Source organism: Dioscorea cayenensis, chromosome 18, assembly GCF_009730915.1.
Source record: "Dioscorea cayenensis subsp. rotundata cultivar TDr96_F1 chromosome 18, TDr96_F1_v2_PseudoChromosome.rev07_lg8_w22 25.fasta, whole genome shotgun sequence".
Lineage (NCBI taxonomy): Eukaryota > Viridiplantae > Streptophyta > Magnoliopsida > Dioscoreales > Dioscoreaceae > Dioscorea > Dioscorea cayenensis.
Genome location: NC_052488.1, coordinates 4,936,780 through 4,962,774, shown reverse-complemented (window position 1 = coordinate 4,962,774; position 25,995 = coordinate 4,936,780). Strand labels below are relative to the sequence as shown.

Genomic DNA, 25,995 nt, shown 5'->3' with positions numbered 1-25,995 from the left:
GGTTATGACCCGAGAAAACCTTTCGACTTTAGTTGAAGGGGATCTATACATTGAAAGAAGAATTTATAGAAGGGGAAAAAAACTTGTGCAATAACAATCAAATCGAGCTGAAATAGAAGGTGAAGGGTCTGATAATGTGGCAGAATAGCATGAGCAGCAAAGGACACTCTCAGATTATGCAAGACCCACAGTTCTTGGTACGCAGTCCAGTATTGTACGGCCACCGATTACGGCTCAGAATTTTGAGCTCAAGCCAGGCTTTATCCATATGATACAGCAGTCCGCATAGTTTAATAGTTTGGCTGATGAGGATCTGATCAACCACATCGAGAATTTATTGGAAGTGTGTGACATGCTCAAGATTAATAGAGTTATGAATGATGCCATTAGGTTGAGGGCCTTCCCATTTTCCTTGAAGGAGAGAGCAAAGCAGTGGTTACATTCATTACCTAGAGCATTGATATCTACTTGGGAGGAAATGGTAGAAGCTTTTCTTGCTCGATATTTCCCTACTAGAAGATCTGCAAAGCTCAGGAATGAAATATCCTCTTTTTTACAAATAAAATTGGAGTGTCTTTTTGAGACATGGAACAGGTTCAAGGATCTCCTGAGGAAATGTCCTCAGCATGGGTTCCCTAAGTGGATGATCATCCAAACTTTCTACAATGGTTTGAACCCAAGCACAAAGCAGTTACTTGATGCAGCAGCAGGAGGTACCTTAGGAAGAAAGATCCCTGAAGAAGCCCGATAGCTTATTGAAGAAATGGCTATGAACAGTTATCAGTAAAACACACGAGACAAAAAGAAGGTAACCGAACTTCATGAGATTGATGCAGTCATATCATTAGCGGCCCAGGTTGGGTCATTAAGCAAGAAGTTAGACAGTCTAACTTCTTCTAGAGGGGCGGCAGTGATGAGTTGCACTAGGTGTTGGGGAGGATATGCTCCATCTGATTGCCCGATCTTTATTAGTGGTACCACTTCTGTGGAATAGGTTGATTTTGTAGGTAATGCAATGAAAGGTCAAGGAAATCTATATAACAATACTTATAATCTGGGGTGGAGGAGCCACCCAAATCTTTCTTGGAGTAATCAAGGGAAATAGAAGGCTATAGCACCACCGGGTTTTCAACAACAACTACAAACCCCAAACATGAAGAATCGAGTTTCAGGGTTGGAGAACCAGATGACTAATTTAGAGAAGGCTTTGACCAAGGTCATTTAATCATCGGATACAAGATTTCAATCGGTTGAAGCCACACTTCGCAACCACACCGCATCATTGCACAACTTGGAGAACCAAGTGAGACAAATTACAAAGTCACTTATGGAAAGACCTCATGGGAGTTTGCCTAGCAACACAGAAAATAATCCAAGAGAGCATGTGAAGGCGATCACTTTGAGAAGTGATCGTGAAGTTGAGAGTAGGCTCCCTAGTGAGAAGACCAATGTTGAGTCACCCGAGGTCATGGAGGATGAGCATAGAGCCAAAGAGAAGGAGGTGGCACCCCCACCTTACAAGCCAAGAATCCCTTATCCTTCAAGATTGAAGAAAGATCAAAATGATGAACAATACAACAAGTTCTTGGGTCTATTCAAGAAGTTGCACATAAACATTCCATTTGTGGAGGCATTGTCTCAAATGCCTCGCTATGCAAAGTTTCTCAAGGGCATCTTGACTTACAAGAGGAGTTGGAGGAAGTGCATCTATGATCTTAGATGGTTAATGTTCGGCGGTGTTGCAAAAGAATATGCCGAACAAGAAAAAGGACCCCGGAAGCTTTATCATTCCATACAAAATTGGTAATTTGGATGAAGAAAAGGCATTGGCAGATTCAGAGGCTAGCATCAACGTCATGCCTTATACATTCTTTCAGAAGCTAGGCTTAGGAGAGCCTAGGCCCACTCGGATGACACTTGGCCGATCGAACACTTAGACATCCGAGGGTCATTATTAAAGACGTACTTGTAAAAGTTGACAAGTACATATTTCCTGTGGACTTTGTAGTGTTGGATGTTGATAAGGATGTCGAGGTTCCATTGATACTTAGGAGGTCATTCCTGCACACTTCCAAGGATCTCATTGACATGGATGGTGAGGAGTTGATATTGAGAGTTTGTGATGATAAGTTGACATACCGCCTCGCCGAAGACATGCAATATTCTCTTGATTTTGATGATACTTTGTACTTTCTTGACACTACTAACGAGTTAGTTGATGAATACGTACAGGAAATGATGTGTCCGGACCCATTTGAGGGTTTGCTAGATCAATAGGTGCAGAATGAAGAAGTTTTGACACTTGGTCTAAAGAACAAGATACAACCTACCCTGGGAATCATGAAGAGGATGATCCAAAAGATAAAGCAAGCAAGGAGACGTCACAAGAAGCGCCCCAAGGCTAATGGCAATGTGCAAGCATGGAGTAAAGGTGACAAACCCTTGTGTGGTAACAAGCTCAATAACTCTCCCTCTACCTTGAAACGATTATGTGCATCATGCTTTCAAGCTGTAGGTAAGAGGGCAACCTTCATCTATGAGCCCCCGTGAGGTAAGATCAATACGTCAAGCTTAGTGACGTTAAACAAGCACTTCTTGGGAGGCAACCTAAGTCTTTACTGTTTTTCTAGGTTTTAGTTTAGTACTTGCATGAATAATAGCTTTAGTGTTGCCATCTTCATTCTTACATGCTATTGATGTGTTTTTCTTGTGGATTGTTGGTGTTTTAGTGTGCTTAATTATGATTGGCAAAGTTTCTTGGTCGTTTGAGCGTGTTTTCCATGATTATCTAGTTAGTTCTTCATGATATATACAGTCTCTGTGTTTGTATATGTATGCAAAAATTTTCTGCAAATTTTGTGATTTTTTTCTAAGTCATTTAGAGAAGATAGATGGCCATGAGGAATTTTCACAGAGGCGTGTGTTACCATTCAGAGCTCATCCCGAGAGTACACAGGGGCGTGTGAATGTCCTTGTGAATGGCCTTGTGACATTCACACGCCTGTGGGTAATTTCCACACGGGCATGTGGATCTCTGCAGAGTTTTCAGACTCCATCCCGAGAAGACACAGGGCGTGTGAACACCCCTGTGGATGACCTTGTGAACAACACACGAGCGTGGGTAATTTTCACACGCCCGTGTGAAACTCTACAGAGAGTTCTCCTCCATCACGAGAGCACACAGGGGCTTGTGAGTGCCCTTGTGAACACCCCTGTGAGAATTCACACACCCGTGTGGAATTTCCATAAGGGAATGTGGAACACTTAGTCAAATTCTCGGGAGGACAGAGAGACCACAGGGGTGTGTGGGTGCCCCTATGGGTTGGGCACATGGGCGTGGGCAATTTCCACACGCCCGTGTGGTTGCATTCAGAGACAGTCAAAGGCTATCCCGAGAGTACAGGAAAGCGTGTGCCTTCCCCTGTGGGTAACCTTGTGGGAGTCACACGGGTGTGGGTAATTTCCACAGGCCCGTGTGGATGCACAAAACACCAAAGAGCATTGTTTTTCTTTAACACCTACTCACGCCTCTTCATTTTATCACTACCAAACACTCAAAGAATGCCCTCTTCACTCTCCCGTCCCCTCAGCGTCTATTTATAGAGCTTTTGAGTTGTTTTCCGGCCGCATTCATAGGTTTTCATCTTCATTTTGTCGGTAAGCTTCTCTTTTGCTTTTCTTCTACAATCTTGATTTATTTTGCTTAAACTGGTAAATGTTGCTTCGATTTCATATTTAAATGGTTGGTGCATGAGTGATTTTAGAACAGGTTCATGGTATATTTGGAAGTTTTTGCGATGTGGCCGTGCGGTTTTCACACCCCGTATATCCACACAGCGTGTGGAATTTCCACACGACCGTGTAGATTTCTACAGAGTTACATTTTTTGAGTTTAATTGATCCATTTCTATTTAATTCTTGTAGATATGGAACCCAAGACCAAGAAAGCAGCCGACAAGCATCCCCGAGAGCATTCTCCTAAGCCTGAGCATATGGAGTTTTCCATCCCTAAGCATCAAGTCTACTTTGAGCGACTGTCGAAGCTCAAGTTCAATTAGACGCAATTCCCGGACTTGAGTGCACTTAGGAAGATCCAGCTTGGGATGATATGGCCGATGATGTCGATGAGCTTCTCTCGTTCGGTAGTTGGAGCAGATTACTATTGATTCATGAGCCATCCATCCGCATGTTGACGCTAAAGGTGTTGGCGTCATTTGAGTTCGACCGTTCTTACAGAAGTTTTAACGGCGTTAATGCCATACAGTTCAGAGCTTTTGGTCAGTACCACAACATGAGCGTCACACAGTTCTCGGTCCAACTCGGATTATATGACGAGGCCTTTATTGACACAGAGGAGTACGAGCAGCTTCCGACAGGTTATCCCGATAGCTTGATTCCTCTACGCACTTATAAAGCATTATATGGTTAGGGTCAGTACAGGCCGGGGGTATCCAAGCCACATGCCTGTCTCGGCCAGCGTATAAATACATCCATGCCATCCTTAGTCGATCGGTGAACGGTCGTGGTAACAACACAGGAGTCTTGAGCCGACAGGAGCTGTTCTATTTATATTTGAAGGTGCAGAGCGAGCCGCTCCATCTTAGACACATTCTGTCTGAGTACTTATACCACCAGGGCCAGTACGCCAAAGTCAGGGTGATTTTCTTGGGACCATACATTACCAGACTTATCATGGGAATGGGTCTAGTGGACGCTATTCGAGGAGTCGAGAAGATCATTATACCATCCCCCTCGGCTTAGAGACTATGAGACTCATGGGCATGATCAGGAGATACAGAGATGGCGTATATGTGATGATCATGCCCCCACAAGAGCCAGCCGAGGGAGAGGGTGACGCAGCAGAGGGGTCTCAGCCTGCGCAATAGCCGTAGTCGGAGCATATGGAGATCGATGCACCCCCAGCAATATAGGAACCACCACCAGTGCAGATCTTTACTCCTTCTCGAGCCCATGATCGCTTTGAGAGCCTCGAGAGTGTTGTGGGGGTACTATAGAGGGATTTAGCTGAGCTTCATGCTACACAGGTAGTGAACCATACTAAGGTGATGGCATGTCTTGACAACCTACAGTAGATCTTAGAGCGAGACGTGACATCTGCATTTATGATGAATACTCCTCTGACATCTTCAGTACCACCATCACTACCAGCAGCATCTCCAGCATCACCATCATCACAAGCAGTAGCAGCAGAGCCAGCACCGGACACCGACGCTTGAGGCGTCTCTATCTTTAGTTTCTTTTATGTTTTCATTTTTTATTTCTATATTTGATTTGGACTTGTACTACTCAAAAAGGATTCTCTTTATGAGTTTATCTTTTATTTTCAGTTGTTTCGAGTTGTATTTCATTTTCATATCTTTATAGACTCGCCTTAACTTTGTTTTTGTTGAGCTTCATTGAACCCCCTTGTGTATACTTGCAGATGATCTTGTGTGTCTAGAATTTGAGGAATAGCCATGGGCACGGTCAATATGGCATCCACATGGCCGTGTGTGCTCCACAACCCATTGGGACTCAACTCTCAATGAATATAGCTCCATCAAACATACCATTAGGAGTTCAGCGGAGTATTGTTTCAATTGCACTTCTCCACACATGTTTGGATTGCTTTATACTTTATTGAGCTTGCATGCATAAATTGAGGTCAATGTACATCTTAAGTGTGGAGGAGGGGGGGAGTTCACATTACACATGTTCTATACTTATGCTTTCACTGTTCATGCTCATGTAGCCAATGGCGGTTCACCTTAGTTGCAATGGTTGTATTCTTAAGTTTAGGAGAATTTTTAACATTGAATGTTCTCATGCCCTAGTTTACTTGAATTTTTAGGAATTTTTTGCCCGATTGACACTTATTTCACTACTCACTCATTAAACCTTGTGGAAACTCAAGTTCAACGTTTAAGAGACTATTTTAGTATGTGTCTTGTTTTAATTTTGTTAAAAAAAATGGATGAAAGAGAAAAAAAGAGATATGTTTGTTTGTTTGTGCATTGGTGGTGTAAAGAGCTAACACCTATGAAGTATGAAGCTACTCTTATAAGTCAGATACTAGTAATGCCCTAGTGAGAGAAAGAGCTATCTCATGGGATGAGTGAAAGCTACTACCCCGGTAGAAAGAGCTACCACCTCAAAAGTGTGAAAGCCACTTTAGCGGCCTCTTCGGAAAGGGTTATTTTAGAGGATGTGTGAAACTACTACCTTCTCTTTTCTTTTTGTACATAAATAAGTCCCACTTACTTAGAACTTTGAGGAGTATACGTTGGGTTGATTTGAGTGAGTTTACACACACTTACACGATATCGGGTTGTTGTCTTTTCTGCTTCAAATTTTTAGCTAGAGCATTGATTTTTCTTATTCGGTGTTGAAATTTTTCCTCACTTGTAGAATGCTTGTAGGCCTACAACCTGAGGAGTTCCTCAATTGGTTGATGATTGTGGAGGAGATCTTGGAATTCAAAGGTGTTCCAGAAGGTAAGCGCATGCCTTTAATGGCAAAAAGGCTTCAAAACAGAGCCACTACATGGTGACAACAACTGAAGATAACTCAAAACCGGTTGGGAAAGCAAAAGATCTGTACTTGGGAGAAGATGAATAAGCATTTACGCATGCAATTCCTTCCTTATACCTTTTAGAGGTTGATGTATCAAAGGCTGTAGAACTTGAGCCAAGGTACCAAGTCGGTGGATGATTACACCACGGAGTTTTACCAACTTGTGGCCCAAAACAAGATCCAGGAGATGGAGAATCAGTTAGTGGTGTGTTACATTGGAGGGTTGAAGATGCAGATTTAGGATACTGTTAACGTGTTTGATCCAGTTTCTGTATCTGCAGCACATCAGAGGGCTCTACAGGTGGAGAAGCATGGGAGTCGTAATCCCAGTATTTCTGGGATGCATAACAGCTATGGTAGCAACAACAATCCCCCTAGTAGCATGAGTTGTACTGAAGGAAGCAGTGGCTGGATGCCTTTCCAGTCCAAGAAGGCAATCAGCAACACATTCTGATGTTTTGGCTGTGGAGAACTAGGACATAGGCTATCTGAATGCAAGAAACCGCCGGCAAGAAGGTCCTTCTCATTGAAGCAGTAGAGTTCAAGGAGGAGGATGAAGAAGTGGCCATAGAAGAGCAACCTGATGATGAGGAGATTATCAAAGAAGATGTGGGTACTGCATTAGTTGTTAGATGATCTTGCCTAACGCCACGGACCGCTGAGGAAGATTGATTGTGGATGAACATCTTCCAGTCCACTTGTACCATCTCGGGCAAAGTATGTCGTTTTGTGATTGACGCAGGAAGTTGTGAGAATATTTTGTCTACAACAGTCATTCAAAAATTGGGAATCATGCCTGAGGAGGATCCTAGGCCTTACAAGCTTGCAAGGCTCAAGAAAGGAGGGGAGGTGACCGTGCCTCAGTGTGCTTTGATCTCCTTTTCTATTGGATTGATAAGTGCTTGTGTATAAGTAATACGAAATATTCTTTTCTTACATTAAGCATTACTTTTCTCAGATTTTATCGCTTATTTGTATATATTTGTGTTCTTATGTGCATTTAGAGTTATGGAGACAATTATGGAAGAAAGAAAGCAAAAGTAGATCGTGGATGCATTTGTTGATGAAGTTCTTGGATTGAACAAATGTGAAGACACAAGTTGTGCTCAAAGACATGTGAGTGTGTGCCAACCTCCATTGTGCTCGAGCGAGCACACAAATTGGAGGGGCACAAAGGCAGTCACACTCATGTGTTCTAACTTGTGCAATGCTAGCAAGATCTTCGTCAATGTGGTTTCATTGAAGACGCGACGCAATCTACTACATGGATGTGTGCCCATTCATGTGGCCTCAATGAAAATAGTAGATTCGGGAGCATTTTGGTGAAGTACTGTAGTATTTTTCTGTAGCAAAATCACTGTAGTAGTTATTGTTCACAGCTCGCAAGAAACCAATTTCTAGAAATCTACACGGCCGTGTGGAAATTCCACACGCCCGTGTGGATGCCCGATTCAAGCCCCTATAAATACCGTGAATTGAGATGTTTTGAAGAATTCTTTTCTCATATTTTCCCCGTCTTTGGAGGTGCTCGCGGTTAGGGTTTGGAGAGGCTTTAGCTAGGTCTTTGGAGTGGTTATATGGCCTTCGACATCGCGTTCCTTCAGAAGAGAGTTATTGGGGGAGCTCTTATTGGCATCGATTCGGCGAGGTGTGCCCTAGGCTTGACAAGGGAACCTCTGAAGATGACGAGGCAACTCCACAAGACCATCAATACGGACTACGATGGTGTTTTACTTATGTATTGCATGCTTTTACATTCGATTTCATTGTTGATTGTATATTGCTCCATGGAGAGCTAAACCCCTAGTGGGTGCTTGGACTTGTAAACCCTAGGATTATTTTGTTTCATTGATCTTTTATTATGTTTCTTTAGTTGATGTTTTAATTGAGTTCCAACCTTGAATGCTTGTTGAATTGATTTTCCCTTAAAGTGACACTAGGGTTGAGAATCTATATTGGTAATCCTTGTAAATAGTGACACTTCATTAGGATTAGACAAAGCTAGGTTGGAGAGGGTCGAGAGGGTGAGTTGAGAGGTAGCGGAACATCCCCTTACCTCTTCAGTGTGATTTATCCTACCTCCATGTTCCAAGGGTTCTTTGCGGTCACAATAAAGTGAAGTGAAAAGAGATAAACTCCACTGGGGTTTAGTTGCGTGAGCAACAAAGTAAAGTGTTGAAGTAATCCTTAGTGCTGGGGATTAATTGTGACTAGGGGTCTTTTTCCTGGACCAAAGGGTTAGATCTATATTAGGGAATAGGGTTTATCACTTGGAGTCTCTAGAGCTTTAAGCAACCTTGCACAGTGTGAGGCATCGAGAGTATTCCTTCCACTGGGGCATAGTGTAGTGTTAGTCACGGTTGACATTAGGTTTGGGACTGTGTTATAGGATTTCCACTACTCATTAAACATCAGTTAGGAGATATAATGATTAGTCTTGCACTTGAAACAATAGTCCTAGGGTGAGCAATGTCTGGGTATCCCATCTTCTATTGATTGCCTCTCCTTATATTCTATTGCAACTCTTTATTCTTTTCTTTATTTTTACTTGCATTGATATTGTTAACACAACCCTTGAATAATTGTCACTATAGTTAAACAGCAATACTTGTGTTTCTGAGCACTATTCCTTATGGATACGACTACCCACTCACCAGGAGACTTTATTACTTCGACAACCCGTGCACTTGCGGTACACACACGCAATGGGTGTGTCATGGATCAAAGTACAAAGACACAATTTAGTGTGATGTGGTTGCTATGGATGCGTGCATCTACTGTTTGGGCGTTCGTGGCAATACGATCAGGGCATTGTGCATAATGGAAGAACTAACACTTACAGTTTTACCAAGGATGGAGTCAAGATTTTGTTATTACCTAGCAGGGACACATCCCAAGCAAGCCTAGCTAGGGACAGTACCAATCTACTAGCCTTGACAAGTTTCAAGGAGGAGATACTAAAGTCAGATGTGGTCTTCACACTGATAGGGATGGGAGTTATAGTGGAAGAGGCGATTTTAGAGATTGCAAAGCCAATTGTGGATGAGTTCAAGGATGTGTTTCCTGAAGAACTACCTGATGAAAATTCGAGGATGAATTTTGTTTAGCCTGGAGGGAATGATACGGGGTGTATTGAGAAGCTAGCCTGTGCCTTTCTAGAAAAATGGGATAGGCCCTAATAGGGGTATTTTGGTAATTTTCTAAGCGGTGGATTTTTGGTGTTTTGAGGGTCTCACTTGATGGGAAACGGGTCAATGAGCACAAGTCACTAGCTTTGCTTGTGTGTCATGCTAGTTTTTGGCCAAATTCTACCATCTTGGCCTCGAAAATAAGGATTTTACCGTTTTAGGAAAAAATTTGATTTGATTATATCTTTGGCTACAAATCTCAGATTTATACGCCGTTTTGGGCATTAGCTTTATTTTGTTAAGTATTTTATTTTTCTGCCGTAAATTCAAAACTTGCTTTTTTGGCAAATTTTTGATTTGTCTCCTTTGAGGGTTATTTTACTTATTTTCTTTAGTCTATTTATTGTAAGCCCTTAGGCTAAGTTGAGGAATTGATTTTGATCAAATAAAAGTGTTTTTTTTTTTTTCCTTTAAATCCCTGGGTGTTTTTAGACTAAACAGAGTTTAGATTTGTTACTTTGTTGTTGACTTGGGCATTCTCAAACTAAACAAGTCTTCAACCCTATCCCCGCTGCGTCATTTGTGAAATTTTGTACATCTTTTTATGTTTTTGGCATCTGCACAGATGAAAATGGCTTCCATACCCAATATTTGAATGTTTGTCCTAGATATGGACCCTATGATGAGATATGCATTATTTTATTAGTTGGACACCTATAGGTCTTGAACACAGACACGGAAGTAGGACTACGGCCTTAGTGTTCTTGACAGGGTGATTTGGATGGTGGCTTAGCCCTTCCTACTGCAGTAGGAAGTCTTCATGGCCAGGCTATAAAGGTGGTGTGGAAGACCCAGATTTACTAGCCCACTTCAAGTGGCATGTAGAGCTTTGATTGGATGTGTAGAGCCCTGATTGGATGTGCATTGGGAACCCAGAGTCACCACATGGCCCCGTAGGTCAACATCAAGGGCATGAGTACCTTGATGGATTTGAACTTAGCTCGGCCACAGCTAGAGTTTAGAGAGGTTTTCTAGACCACTAATCGTTTGATCAAGTTGTAAACTTTGTATTTGAGAAATTTTGTGTTTTCATGCAAATGAAATCTTTGAGAGTGAGCTCTTGTATACTCTTTGGAAGCGTGGTTTGATGACAAGTTTTATGTATTAATGCTTTTAAAACTTGTATTATGCCAATCTGTGATTTGTGAATGTTGAAACCCTCCTCTTAGCAAAAAGGATTCTTCTATACCTCTTATGATTCATATACTTATATGCGTGGATACTTGTATAAATGCTAAAATTTTTGTAGACTATATGTACTTTTGCAAAAGCTTGATTATTGAAGATTCAAATAGTTTGATTTCATATTCTCTTGTAATTGTGCTAACCAATTCACTAAGTAACTATAATTACTCACCCTCTCTCTCCCTTCAAGGCTTTAGCATCTAGTGGTGTTCCAGCGAGGCACAGTGCTGAACATTCTCTTATCTGTCTTTCCTTATTTCTAATCCTATATATGTTTATCCTTGAGCATGTTATATTATGTAAGGGATATGGATAAACTAGTATCTTCAGGATCTGATCACATGTATTATTGCATACTTCTCTATTTTCATGAAAAACCTTGTTGCATTGTGACTTGTATGACTCTTGGAACCTTATTATCTTGTTGTTGAATTTATTGCTTCCTCTATGCATCATCATACTATGTATCTTTTGATATTCTGTATTTATGATTTTGTGTTGAGGATAGTGGAAATCCATAGTTTTTTTAGCCTTGCGGTGAATCGAGGGTTGAGTGGTGTGATTATCCATTCTCTAGTTGTCGTGGTGGTTGTCTCATGCTAGTCCTGTTGAACAAGGCATGACACATAGGGTAGTCTATATCAATGTTATATAAGGCTAGCTATTGTTCATCTTGAGAAAAGGGACAATATGAGTTAAAAACTTTCTCGGTTCAACTGTATTGCAAAACCTTGTGACCTTGTCAGGACTTAACAAAACCATAGTGGAAGAGTATACCTGAACACCTTTCTTAAATGCTTGATTTGCCTCAATTTTATTTTCTTTCCAGTTCTTAGTTTCTTTTTTCAAATTTATCACCCACCCCTTCGATTATGTTAATTGACAGCTTTAGAATTCAAACTAGTATTCTCTAATTCCTCGTAGATAGATAACCAGCTTTTTAACACTCTATACTACTTGATCGGCACGTGCACTTGTGTTTTTCATAGATGACATTAGTCTTTATCACGAGAAAATAAATTTTGTAACTTGGGTAGAGTAAAATCATAAAGAATCAAAGCAAGGACAAACAAAGTGATAATAATTATAAAGGGGTACCCCGATGATGAATGCCCCTAGAACTTGCTCTTAAGATTGGATTGAGATATTGGCTTTATATTGAGTGGTTTGGACCAAAGGAACTCTAATGGTGTGCTAACCCCTCTCTTGAGACAACTAGCAACTAATCCCCTATAGACTTAAGCTAACTTCACTCTTTAACTTAGAATCTATATGATTACATGATGAGCAATGAATTCCTACAACATTGGGTAATTCAAATCTCCTAAAATTATCTAATCTCTGTTGAAAGATGACTAGGTCCTAATCCCATGCAAGAGGAAAAATGAGAATCTCTCTCTCTCTCTCTCTCTCTCTCTCTCTCTCTCTCACTCACTCACTATCACTATCACTATCACTCATATGGTTACATGGCCTTCATTAAGATTCAGGGCTACGATTAATCTTAATTGGGAGAGTGAACCTTCTATCCTAAAGATCGCTCTCTACTCTCATTAACCCTAGTAGGCAGATCTACCATTAAAGGTCTCTTAATCTCCTTAATAGGATCAGAACATGCAATCAAACTTTTACTATAATATATGGTATGACAATAGAAAGAACATGGAATTGAACCTCAAAATGCAACATCAATATAGCAGCTAATATCCATCAAGTAATACAATTAGGTTCTCAGGTTCTTCATGCCCAATTCCTTATAATTAAAGAGTACAAAAATCTCTCACTAAGAATGAAAAGCAATAAAGAAGACATAATAACTCCCTTAACCCTTGCTATCCTTGCTCAATGATGATGCTCTAGATCTTCCATGAACACTCCAAAGGTATGATGATGACACCATCTCGAATGATGCCAGGCAAATTTCTTAACGAGTGATATAGATGTGGACTTGATAGAAAATGATGGTTGACTTCTCCCCCTTCAAACTTTCCAAAATGTCCTGACACGTGTCCGAATTGCATGTGAACCGCAAGTGCACGGGTGTCAAAGTAATAAAATAACCGGTGAGTTGGGTAGTCGAATCCACAGAGAACAGGGTTACTAGTACTAACTGCTTCTCTGCTATCTAGCCTAATGATAAATGGGATGGTGTGGTGATCTAATGTGCGAAGACATAAAAACTAGAGATGAATATGCAAGGGTAAAATGGAGGGAGATCTCAATCAATATAGATGAGATACCCGGGTAATGCTCCCCCTAGGATCTAACATGAAGTTCAAGACTTGGTAAATGCTTCTAAACCAAGTCTAATGAGTCGAGGTAATCCAAGAACAACCGGTCCTTGTCTCTAAGAAACCAACACTAGTCCCCTACAAGGTCCTGGTGGAGAAATCGCTCAATCTCAACACCTCATACCCCATTGACCGCAATAAGCTCTAGGGATACCTAAGAGTGAAACCGATTCCTAAAGATAGATCCAACCCTATTTCCCGGCGAAGGATCCCTAGCCCTCTACAAGGTAAAGGAGGAGAAATCTCTTAATCTCACACCTCACACCAAATATGGTTGCATAGAGTCTAGGGAATACGGAGATAGGAAACACTCATCGGAGGGGAAAGGGGACACTCTACTATCTCATGGCTCACCCTCTCAACCCTCTTTAACCTTAGAGTTCTAACTCTAATGGAGACCTCTCCCATCAAAGTAACAAATCATGCATAGAGAATCAACCACAAGGATCAATAAAACATGCAAGCAATGGGAACACAAGATTAAAACTCAAATCAACTCAGATTAAATAGAACCATAAAGCAAATCAATACAAAACACAAAATCCTAGGGTTCACATGCCCAAATACCTACTAGGGTTTAGCCCTCCATGGAGCAAGTTACAAAACAAAGATAAATACAATGAATAGAAATGTAAACCATAGAGAAAAACCCCCTTGAATTCGTGATGATTGGCCTTGATGGGTAGTTCAACGTCTTGAAGGATTCCTCTCCGAAGCTAGGTCGTCGGTGGCTTCCTAAGTGCTATGATGGCGAAGGAAACTATCAAAGTTAGTGAAGAACACCCTCCAAACTCGCAAAGACCTCCTCTCCAAACCATAGTCATCTCACCCCTCAAGAGCCGCACAAAAGATGTCAAAGAATAGAGCAAAATGGCTATTTATAAGCCTAAACCGCATCTGTCACATGCCTTCATGCGCCCATGTGGATTTTCCATGCGCCCGCTGTTGCACATATAAATTGCATTATAAACATCATGCATTTAGCTAGTATTCATGCATTTTTCCTAGTTTTTATGGTCATTTCCCTTTTCTCCTTGTACAATCTACTTTTTCTAGTTGTTTTTCATTGTAGGAAGTCTGGAATTGGGCTGAGAAACACGGAGGCTGGGAAGAAACACGACCTATCCGTGAGTCTGCGAGAAGTACACAGTGGTCCATAAAAGTAGCCCGGGGCCCGACTTTTTATCTTTTGGCTATAAAAAGGACCAATAAGGGACTCTAAAGAAAGGAGAGGAAGGTCAGGAAAATGGGGCTGGCGGCTGGAAAGGCAGAAGGAAAGCTTTGAAGACACGGAGAAAGTTGAAGAAGGAGGGAGAGCTGAAAATTTAAGATCAAACCACATGGACATCATAGGGAGTCCTCTCGACTTGCTTGTTGTGCTTTGCTTCGAGAATTACTATTCTTTCTATCTTTTTCTTTGTAGCGAGATGGTGTGTGAGTAGAACTTTTCTTAGGTTTGGGATTAACCCAAGGTGTTTTGTGTATGATGTGTTGACACTTTTGTATGGATCTTTTATGCTTAATGGTAGATTTCTTGAGTGATTTCGATTTGAGTACACGACTTGTGATTGTGAAAAGCATTGCTTGCTATCTTAGAGATCTAGGTTGGGTCGAGAGGTTAACTTGGGTCTTGGAACCTCTTTAATCACCCTGAATATACCGAAAGGTAATTCTTGAGGGTCTTTGCCTTAATCACTGTACTTAATCGGGTTTTTGAAGAGGTTTATCTACCACGAAAGTAGGAGGTAGCCTAATCAAGATCTAACTTGTTATCTCTTGAAAGAGAGTGACAAGTAGTTTAGGATTAATGCCCTTCAAGAGATCTACCCAATTATAACCTAGATCCAAACGACATCGTTCATATTATACCTTGTGGTGAGTTCCCAAACCTAAGTTTATATTAGCTCTGAAAGTACGATCCGCATGACCTGTGTCCCTTCACTTCGATTGTGTTTCATTCCTTGTTTCTTGTTGTTCTTAATTCTCATCTTTTTTTAATTGTCTAGATAACCTCTTGTTGCAATAGGTTGGTAATTACACTTGGTCCTCGTGGGATCGATACTTATTTACTACTTGGAAAAAAAAAACCGTGCGCTTGCGGTTGTGCAACAAGTTCTTGGCGCCGTTGCCGGGGACTATAGTATGATATTAATTGAATCGCAACCTGGTTAGACTAGCCATTTTATTCTCTGTTTTTTCCATTTAGTACAACTCCTTTAACTTGTTTTCTTTGCAGGTCAATTCTCATTCTATGCAAAGAAATCAAAGTCTTGGAAGTCTGTTAGAACCTAATCAAGAATTTGAGAGGGATTTCCGACTTCAATATCAAAGGAAAGCCAAGCTTAAAGAGTCCTCACAAGCATCAAACATGGAGGATAATAGTAAAACTTTGAAGGAATTTGCAGCCCCGAGTGCTCAAGGATTGTATTCCAGCATTGCAATGCCACCGGTTGAAGCAAACAATTTTCAGCTGCAGCCAGCACTCATGTCATTAATTCAGCAGAATCAGTTTGGAGGTTCCCCTGTAGAAGATCCACACCTCCATCTCTCTGTTTTTCTCGAATACTATGACACTGTTAAGCTCAATGGAGTCCCACAGAATGCAGTTAGACTCAGACTTTTTCCATTCTCTTTACGGGACAAGGCTCGAGCTTGGTTACATTCACTACCTGAAGGCTCTATCAAAACATGGGATCAATTGCTCCAAGTTTTTCTTTCTAAGTATTTCCCGCCAAGCAAAACAGCTCAGTTGCGGAACCAAATCACTGGTTTTTATCAAAAGGATGGTGAATCACTGTATGAAGCTTGGGACAGATTCAAGGAACTTATGAGACTATGCCCACACCATGGCTTGGAGAAATGGCTGGTTGTGCAAACCTTCTACAGTGGATTAAACTATAACTCTCGCATTTTAGTTGATGCTGCATCAGGAGGAGCTTTGATGAACAAAAAAGTGGATAATTCCTATAATTTAATTGAAGACATGGCTCTCAACCATTGCCAATGGGCAAGTGAAAGAAGCATCGCTCCAAAACCTGCAGGAAGACATGAGGTGGAGACCTTAAACTTAATTGCAGCCAAGGTGGATGCTTTAACTCAAAATTTTGACAAACTGAATGCTCCAAGTGCCGCCAATGCTACATGTGAAATCTGTGGTTCCACAGGACATCTAGCTGTAAACTGTCAACTGATCGCATCCCCCTCTTCAGAACCATCAGTGGAGCAAATGAACTATCTCAATTTCAGTCAAAGACCCATCAATGATCCATTCTCCAACACCTACAACCCTAGTTGGCGAAATCATCCTAATCTTTCCTACAAGAGCAATCAACCTCACTTTGATCAAAACCACAGCTCTAATGTCCCTAGACAGCCACCAGGATTCCAGCAGAGAATTTCTAATCCACAACCTGTGCAGAAATCAAATTTGGAGGCTTTGCTAGAGAATTTTGTTGTAACACAAGCCAAGGAAAATGAAGAGTTTAAGCAACAAGGTCAAGTCATGAATGAAGCAATTCAGCAGCTTACTTCTAAGGTTGATTCCTTGGCTACCCACAACAAAATGCTGGAAAATCAGATTGCTCAACAAGCTAGTTCTTCATCCAGACCCCTAGTGATGTTTCCAGGAAAACCAGAAATTAATCCAAGTGAGCATTGCAAAGCTATAACTCTAAGGAGTGGAAAACAATTGGAAGATCCCAAGTCAAAACAAGCTGAAAATGAAAACATTGGGGTGAATCCAGCTGAAAAAAATGATACACAACAGCAAACGGCTGAACACAACAGTGGAGATGCAGAAAAAGTTGATGAAACACCGAGGTATATACCCCCAAAACCTTACATACCACCTGTGCCATTTCCACAAAGGTTAGCCAAGGCCAAGTTGGACAAGCAATTTGGAAAGTTTTTAGAAGTTCTTAAGAAGTTATACATCAACGTTCCTTTCACAGAAGCTTTGTAACAAATGCCATCATACGCGAAATTTTTAAAGGATATTCTGTCCAAGAAAAGGAGATTAGAAGAGTATGAAACTGTGGCATTAACGGAGGAGTGCAGTGCATTAATCCAAAACAAATTGCCTCCAAAACTGAAAGATCCGGGCAGCTTCTCGATTCCATGTGAGATTGGGGCAGCAAGCTTTGAGAAAGCTCTATGTGATCTAGGTGCAAGTGTAAGCTTGATGCCTTTGTCAGTGTGCAAGAAACTAGACATGGGAGAGTTAAAGCCGACAACAATTTCCTTGCAGCTCGCGGATCGATCCGTCAAACATCCAATAGGTATTCTTGAAGACATCCCAATCAAGGTCGGTAAGTTCTTTGTACCCGCTAACTTTGTGGTGTTAGAAATGGAGGAAGACACTCAAATTCCAATCATTCTGGGGAGACCCTTCTTGGCAACTGCAGGGGCACTTATTGATGTTAAAAATGGCAAGCTTTCTTTAACTTTTGGTGAAGAAAAAGTAGAATTTGATTTGGCTAACTCTGTTAAACACTCTTTTGTTGAAAGTTCATGTTGTAGGGTTGATCTACTTGAACAAGCTATCAAAGAGGAGTTGCCAAAACACATTTCCAAAGACCCTGTCCAGTTGTGTTTGGTACAAGATGAGCAGAAAGATAATAAAGATGGTGAGAATGAGAAATGTGCACAGCTGCTGCAGTCTAAGAAATTTCTGCAACCCCTGCAGCTCATAACTGAAATTTTGGAACCAGTTTCCACAATACACAACCCAGAAGACTGTAAAGCTCCCAAGGTAGAACTAAAATCTCTCCCATCCACTCTCAGGTATGAATTTCTTGGACCTAATTCCACATATCCTGTGATTATTAATGCTGACCTAAGCAGGGCGGAATCTGAAAAACTTCTCAATGAGCTTAAATTGCACCAAAAAGCCATAGGATACACAATAGATGACTTGAAAGGAATACAACCATCAATTTGCATGCACAGAATTCTACTTGAACCTAATTTTAAACCTTCTATTGAGCACCAAAGAAGACTAAACCCCAATATGAAGGAAGTTGTTAGGAAAGAGGTGCTTAAATTGCTTGATGCCGGTGTGATTTACCCAATTTCCGATAGTGAGTGGGTCAGCCCTGTGCAAGTAGTTCCCAAAAAAGGAGGCATGACTGTTTTGAAAAATGAAAATGATGAATTAATCCCAACTAGAATTGTCACGGGTTGGAGGATGCGCATAGATTATAGGAAATTGAACAAAGCAACAAGGAAAGACCACTACCACTCCCTTTTATAGATCAAATGCTAGAAAGGTTAGCTAAACACTCTCATTTTTGTTACTTAGATGGATTTTCTGGTTTTTACCAAATTCCTATCCATCCTAGTGACCAACACAAGACCACATTCACTTGCCCTTACGGCACTTTTGCCTATAGGAGGATGCCATTTGGTCTTTGTAATGCTCCCGCCACCTTTCAACGTTGCATGACAGCAATTTTTTCAGATTTTATTGAAAACATCATGGAGATTTTTATGGATGACTTTTCGGTGTATGGCACAACCTTTGATGAATGCTTAGCTAACTTGTCTAAAGTGCTATATAGGTGTCAAGAAATGAACCTCATCCTTAACTGGGAGAAGTGCCATTTCATGGTACAGGACGGTATCGTGCTGGGACATGTGGTGTCTGAACGTGGCATTAAAGTAGACAAAGCGAAGGTGGAAGTCATAGAGAGGATGCAGCCACCTACAACAGTTAAAGCAGTCCGTAGTTTCCTAGGATATGCAGGATTCTATCGGCGCTTTATAAAGGATTTCTCCAAAATTGCAAAACCCTTAACTAATTTGTTAGCTAATGATGTTCCTTTTGATTTTAATCATGACTGTTTGAATGTGTTCTGCAGGTTGAAAAAGGCATTAACCACCGCACCAATAATTCAGCCACCTGATTGGGAGTTGCCCTTTGAAATCATGTGCGACGCGAGCGACTACGCTGTAGGAGTTGTGCTTGGCCAGCGGAAGGAAAAGAGATTGAATGCAATCTACTATGCAAGCAAAGCGTTAGATGAAGCCCAAGTTAACTATGCCACAACAGAAAAAGAACTCCTGGCGGTTGTGTTTGCTTTCTACAAATTCAGGTCCTACCTCGTTGGCTCCAAAGTGATAGTATACACAGATCATGCTGCGATCAAATATCTCCTAAGCAAAAAGGATGCAAAGCCAAGGCTAATTAGGTGGATTCTCCTCCTTCAAGAATTTGATCTTGAGATTCGTGATAAGAAAGGTGCAGAAAATGTGGTAGCCGACCACCTCTCAAGATTGCATCAAGTTGTGGAAAAGAATGGAGAGAATGAGCTGGCTATTAACGATGCATTTCCTGATGAACAACTGCTGAGAATTTCCACAGTTGACACTCCATGGTATGCAGATTTTGTGAACTACCTAGTTTGTGGAATTCTGCCACCAGACCTGAAATTCCAGCAGAAGAAAAAGTTCTTTTCAGACTTGAGACACTATTTTTGGGATGAACCATTTCTTTACAAACGATGTGCTGATGGAATACTTCGAAGGTGTATCCCTGAAGATGAAGCAGAAAAAGTCTTGTTCCATTGTCACTCTTCATCTTATGGTGGTCACTGTAGCTCTTCAAAAACTGCAGCCAAAATACTTCAAGCTGGGTTTTATTGGCCTACACTTTTCAAAGACACGAGGAGATTTGTGCTTGCTTGTGATCGTTGTCAAAGAACAGGAAACATTTCAAGAAGGCATGAAATGCCTCTTAATTACATCCTTGAAGTGGAAATCTTTGACGTTTGGGGAATAGATTACATGGGGCCGTTTCCATCTTCATGCAACAACAGATATATTCTTGTGGCTGTGGATTACGTTTCCAAATGGGTTGAAGCTGTTCCATCCCCAACAAACGATGCCCGGACTGTAATTAAGCTCTTCAAACGGGTAATTTTTCCAAGATTCGGAGTTCCTAGAGCTGTCATAAGTGATGGAGGATCACACTTCATAGAAAGACAATTTGAAAGCCTCCTTAGAAAATATGGGGTAACACATAAGATCGCCACGCCGTACCACCCTCAAACAAGTGGGCAGGCTGAAATTTCAAATAGGGAGATCAAAAACATACTTGAGAAAACGGTTTCAACAACAAGAAAGGATTGGTCACTGAAACTTGATGATGCCTTATGGGCATATAGAACAGCTTACAAGACCCCAATTGGCATGACACCATTTCGTTTAATTTATGGCAAGTCTTGTTATTTGTCGGTTGAGTTGGAACACAAGGCATTTTAGGCAGTTAAAGCTCTTAATTTTGATATGAAGACAGCCAGAGATAAGAGGAAGCTTCAATTACAAGAACTGGAAGAATTGAGATTGGATGCCTATGAAAATTCGAAGATGTACAAGGAAAGAACCAAATTATGGCATGACAAGCAGATTTTTCGCAGAGAATTTCAGGAAGGAGATTTGGTCCTGCTTTTTAATTCACGACTCAAGCTTTTTCCAGGGAAATTAAGGTCGAGATGGTCAGGACCTTTTGTAGTGAACAAGGTCTTCCCGTATGGCGCTGTTGAGGTTCACAGTGCAACAACAGGCACTTTCAAGGTTAATGGGCAAAGACTGAAGCATTATATTGTTGGAGAACCTATTGAGAAAGGGAGAACTTATGTTCTCTCTAACTCCTCCCATCATTGAATAAATGAATAAAAAGGGGTCGTGCTCGTGACCTTAAACGAGCTCCTGTTTTTCTTTTTGATTTTCAGTCTTTGTTTTAATTTTTCTGGTTATGTTACAAATTTTCAATTATATTAGCCGATTTAAGTTCAATTGTTTTCTGCAGGTTCAGAGTTGTCCCAGAGCTCTTTTCAGCTCATTTGATGTTCAAATGTACAGATCAGACTACCAGCAGCCAGTGCAGATTCGTCAGGTTCACCTGGTATGAAACACAACCGGAGTGCGTCAGGGAACACAGTTGTGGATCGTACGCGGACTGGGAGAATCCAGAAGCAATTTTTCCCTCCAAATTTTCCAGTCTTCTGCTCCCAATCCCAATGTCCACTCCCACTTTCCACCCACCCCCATCACTTTTTCGCTCGCCCCAAGACTGACCTAAACACTACCTATGCCTTCCCCCAATGATCTTCTTGTCCTTGGCTTTACTCCACATTGCCTTTTTCCTACTACCAAGACACTCTCATAACTCTCCCATCCCATCAACTATCCATCATCCCATCTCCAGCATTCACATATTTTAACACAGCCCCCCCTACTTTTCTCTCAAAGATCAAACCATCAACCTAAAAACTGCATAACCAACCCTTCCCCATTCTCACCGGCATTTTTCACAATCTCACCCTGAGTTCCGCCGGCGGCACTTTCATCATGCAGACCAGGAGAACCAGACGCGCAGCTGCTGCAACCAGCTCCGAGGACCAGCCTCCGCAACCTCCTCCGGCGAGCCACCCCAACATTGAACAGCTGCTTAACGCTTCCACTCACCACATCATATTCAAGGATGCTTTCCAAAGGAATAGGTACCGAGTTCTTTCTAAACGGAAAATCATCCCAACCAGGTATGTTGATGACAATCTTCTCCGCACCTTGGGTATCCTTGATGATGTATATTGGATGGTAGGCAACCTAGAGTGGACCGCATTTGTCAACATGAGATTCCCCACATATGAACGTCTCACCCTAGAGTTCTTAAGCTCAGTTGATGTCCATGTTTTGTACGGTCCAGGTAGTGAGGAAGGTAAAATCACATTTAGACTCCTCAACCAGGATTTTCAGCTTAATTTGGCTCAATTTAACCACATTTTCGGTCTTCCAACCGGTGGTGACCGCAGGACACCTAAAGACTTTGATGCCACTGATTTTTGGCACACCCTCACCAATGAACCCAAATATGAACCCTCAACTGCTAGGGCAACCAGTCTTAGGAATCCATGTTTCCGCTACATCCATCGTATTATGGCCCTTTCTTTGTTTGGTCGTGGTGAGTGTGAGGCCATTGTTAGGCAGTCCGAGCTCATGTTTCTCTGGGCAATGCTCCACAACACCCCTTTAGATACTGGTTCCCACTTGGCTCGTCAATTTGCTAAAGTAGGCAAGGCTTCCTCAGGAGACATTGTCCTTGTTGGTCTTATTACTCCTATTGCCTTTGCTTTACATCATGACCTGTCTCCGTTTCAGAGTATTCCAGGCAATATTCGGTTGGACATGGAAGCTTGCATTGCTATGAAGATGATCGTCAAAGAAGCTGATGTCCACTACCTCATTCTCAAAGAGACACCACGTTATCCTCTTCCCGATCCTGAGTAGACCACTGTCCACCGCCGCGACAACTGGGGATTTCCTGGCCTGAACCCTCCTGCACCACAACATGCTAGAAATCCCCCTGCAGAACAAGCTCCACAACCCCCACGGCAGATTCCACAGACTGCAGACTATCTCCCACGCATCATGACTGCCCTTGACTCCATTGCTGCTGAACAACAAGCACAGCGGCCAATCTTAAACCGGCTTCAGCAACAAACTAATTCAATCTACGAATGGCTAGTCGAGCAAGGCCACTTTCCTCTTCCACAGTGATCCGGTCAGTTCTCTACTCCCCATTTGCTTACTTTTAATTAATTTCTTAACATTGAGGGCAATGCTTGAAGTAGGCTTGGGGGAGTTAGTTTAGTAGTTGCATTGCATCTTTTCATACATCCCTTTGCGCACTTGCATTTGCATATTTATCTTGAGTTGATTTCAAAAAGGACTTGTCATCAGGAATCCTATGATGAATTGTGTAGCATGACACAAAAAGGCCATGGAATAGATTTTCTTATCTAATAGTGATTGGACTCGCGACTTGCATTTGCATGAGTCTAACTTTGCTAATCTCATTGCTTATGATCTTGCATTTTAATTTAGTATATACATTTGCAATGGGTTCTTCTTGAGATTTTTGTGATCCCATAGCATTCTCTTTGCCTAAGTTAAGTTCTCAAATAAGAGGGAAATGATATAGGTGATGTTTTGAATTTTGAACTGAAAACTGAAAAATGATGAAGAAAGAAAGAGGTCTATGGCAGCACTCCTCTGTTTCATGGGCTATTTGCTATCGAGACATGAGTGTGTCTATGTAGGATTGTAACAAGTAGAAGGGTGGCTCTTGTGCCTTACCCACATGTGCACCCTTCGAAAAAAAAAAAAAATCACATCCTATGTTAGTCGGACAAAGAATTGAAAAGATCAATGAATGGTTAAAGAAATCCTATTGATCCCTCTAATAAGCAACTTGGCATGGATTGTGTAAGGGAGTTCTATGAAGTCTCTAAAACTCATTGCATCTATATATCCTATCTTAAATGTCAGGACCATTTGCATGTGAGGTGAATCAAGTTCTTTTGTGATGCTCGCGTACAGTCTATCCTATGGGAGAAGCTGAATTACTCCATGACCTTTATGAACTCTATTCATAAGTTATGCTTGTGTCCTGTGCTAGATAATGTCATCATTTGAATTCTGTTAACTTCCCTTGTCATGTTGTCTAAATTGTAACATTGCTTGAGGGCAAGCAAAATTCAGGCTTGGGGGAGTTTGTTGCACATATAAATTGCATTATAAACATTATGCATTTAGCTAGTATTCATGCATTTTTCCTAGTTTTTATGGTCATTTCCCTTTCTCCTTGTACAATCTACTTTTTCTAGTTGTTTTCATTGTAGGAAGCTGGAATTGGCTGAGAAACCTGGAGACTGGGAAGAAACACAGCCTATCTGTGGTCTGCGAGAAGTACCTGTGGTCCATAAAGTAACTGGGGCCCAGCTTTTATCTTTTGGCTATAAAAAGGACCAATAAGGGGCTCTAAAGAAAGGAGAGGAAGGTCAGGAAAAGGGGCTGGCGGCTGGAAAGGTAGAAGGAAAGCTTTGAAGACCTGGAGAAAGTTGAAGAAGGAGGGGAGAGCTGAAAATTTAAGATCAAACCCTGTGGACATCATAGGGGGTCCTCTCAGCTTGCTTGTTGTGCTGCTTTCTGCAGAATTACTATTCTTTCTATCTTTTTCTTTGTAACTGAGATGGTGTGTGAGTAGAACTTTTCTTAGGTTTGGGATTAACCCAAGGTGTTTTATGTATGATGTGTTGACACTTTTGTATGGATCTTTTATGCTTAATGGTAGATTTCTTGAGCTGATTTCTGATTTGAGTACACAGCTTGTGATTGTGAAAGCATTGCTTGCTATCTTAGAGATCTAGGTTGGCTGAGAGGTTAACTTGGGTCTTGGAACCTCTTTAATCACCCTGAATATACCGAAAGGTAATTCTTGAGGGTCTTTGCCTTAATCACTATACTTAATCAGGTTTTGAAGAGGTTTATCTACCACGAAAGTAGGAGGTAGCCTAATCAAGATCTAACTTGTTATCTCTTGAAAGAGAGTGACAAGTAGTTTAGGATTAATGCCCTTCAAGAGATCTACCCAATTATAACCTAGATCCAAAGACATCGCTCATATTATACCTTGTGGTGAGTTCCCAAACCTAAGTTTATATTAGCTCTGAGTACGATCCGCGACCTCGTGTCCCTTCACACTGATTGTGTTTTTATTCCTTGTTTCTTGTTGTTCTTAATTCTCATCTTTTTTTAATTGTCTAGATAACCTCTTGTTGCAATAGGTTGGTAATTACACTTGGTCCTCGTGGGATCGATACTTATTTACTACTTGGAAAAAAAACCGTGCGCTTGCGGTTGTGCAACACCCGCGTGGGCTGCAAGAATTTCCATGTGGCCGCGTGGAATTTCCACGCGATCGCATGAACAATAATTCGGCTACATTACTATTACTGTAAAAATGCTTCAGTTTTGCTACAGCACTTTACTGCAGTACTTCTTCACAAACACGATCCAAACACTCTTCTCTTGAGGCCACATGGTCGGGCACACGTCCATGCTGTAGGCTATTAAACTTTTCTTCATCTACACATCTTTGAAGGGTCTTGCATTCTTCACAAAGAGAAGAAACATGAAGATGTGACTGCCTTTGTGCCCTTCCAACTGGCAATTTGGCTTGAATCTCCTTGGAAGTTGGCATATATCTCCATATTCATGAACTCCTCTTGTGTCTAGGTCTTTAAATTGGACAAGAACTCCCAACATTGTGTCTTTATAGCCTATCTTTGCTTCCTTTTTACTCTTCAAGGCATTCACAACCTAATTGCACAAAAGAACACCAAATACACAATATGAGACATAAACCATGGTAAAAATAATGCTCAATGCATGTAAAACATATATAAAAATATGTCTACTCAAGCACTTATCATGACCCCTAAAACCTAGCCACTAGTGTTTTTTATCAGGGTTGATACGAGGATTCACATGCCTATGTACTAGGCCATATGGTTGTTGGTGTGCTTTCTTGGTATATGGGCACTTGTGCAAAATAGTCTCTAAGTAGTCCACATGGATGCATGTTAATTACTTTCCCATGTACACGCCCATGGGTTGCCACGCAGTAGTGTGTTAATTGCTAAATGAGTACACGCCCTTGTGGTCACTAGGGTATCATTGGATCTGTTTCTTTTGCTCCAAAACATTGTCCTTTGACCTCTTTTTTACCCTAAATTTACCTCCAGCAGCTTGGTTGCACAACACAACAACTTAAGTAACAAATTAACATAATTCCTTCTACAATACATGCTTAATATGCATAAATATAATATGAGGAATATGCATATTTGAGCACCTAACAAATAATCACCTCTTATACAGATTTGGCTATGAAAAGTTCTTTAAAGATCAAACCT

General features: G+C 41.2%; 1 protein-coding gene and 2 non-coding genes across 3 annotated transcripts; 1 reads left to right on the top strand and 2 right to left on the bottom strand.

The window, feature by feature from the left end:
- Positions 1-526: 526 nt before the first annotated feature.
- LOC120283127 lies at positions 527-633 on the bottom strand. The gene has a single exon (XR_005543128.1). It is a non-coding gene; the product is annotated as a small nucleolar RNA R71 (small nucleolar RNA).
- Positions 634-7,065: 6,432 nt separating this feature from the next.
- LOC120282734 lies at positions 7,066-22,525 on the top strand. Its single transcript, XM_039289585.1, is given in 6 exon segments — positions 7,066-7,186; positions 7,316-7,422; positions 15,474-18,412; positions 18,886-20,872; positions 21,045-21,140; positions 21,593-22,525. Coding segments are annotated over 6 exon segments (6,183 nt in total).
- LOC120283185 lies at positions 15,979-16,090 on the bottom strand. Its single transcript, XR_005543183.1, has one exon. It is a non-coding gene; the product is annotated as a small nucleolar RNA R71 (small nucleolar RNA).
- Positions 22,526-25,995: the final 3,470 nt, after the last annotated feature.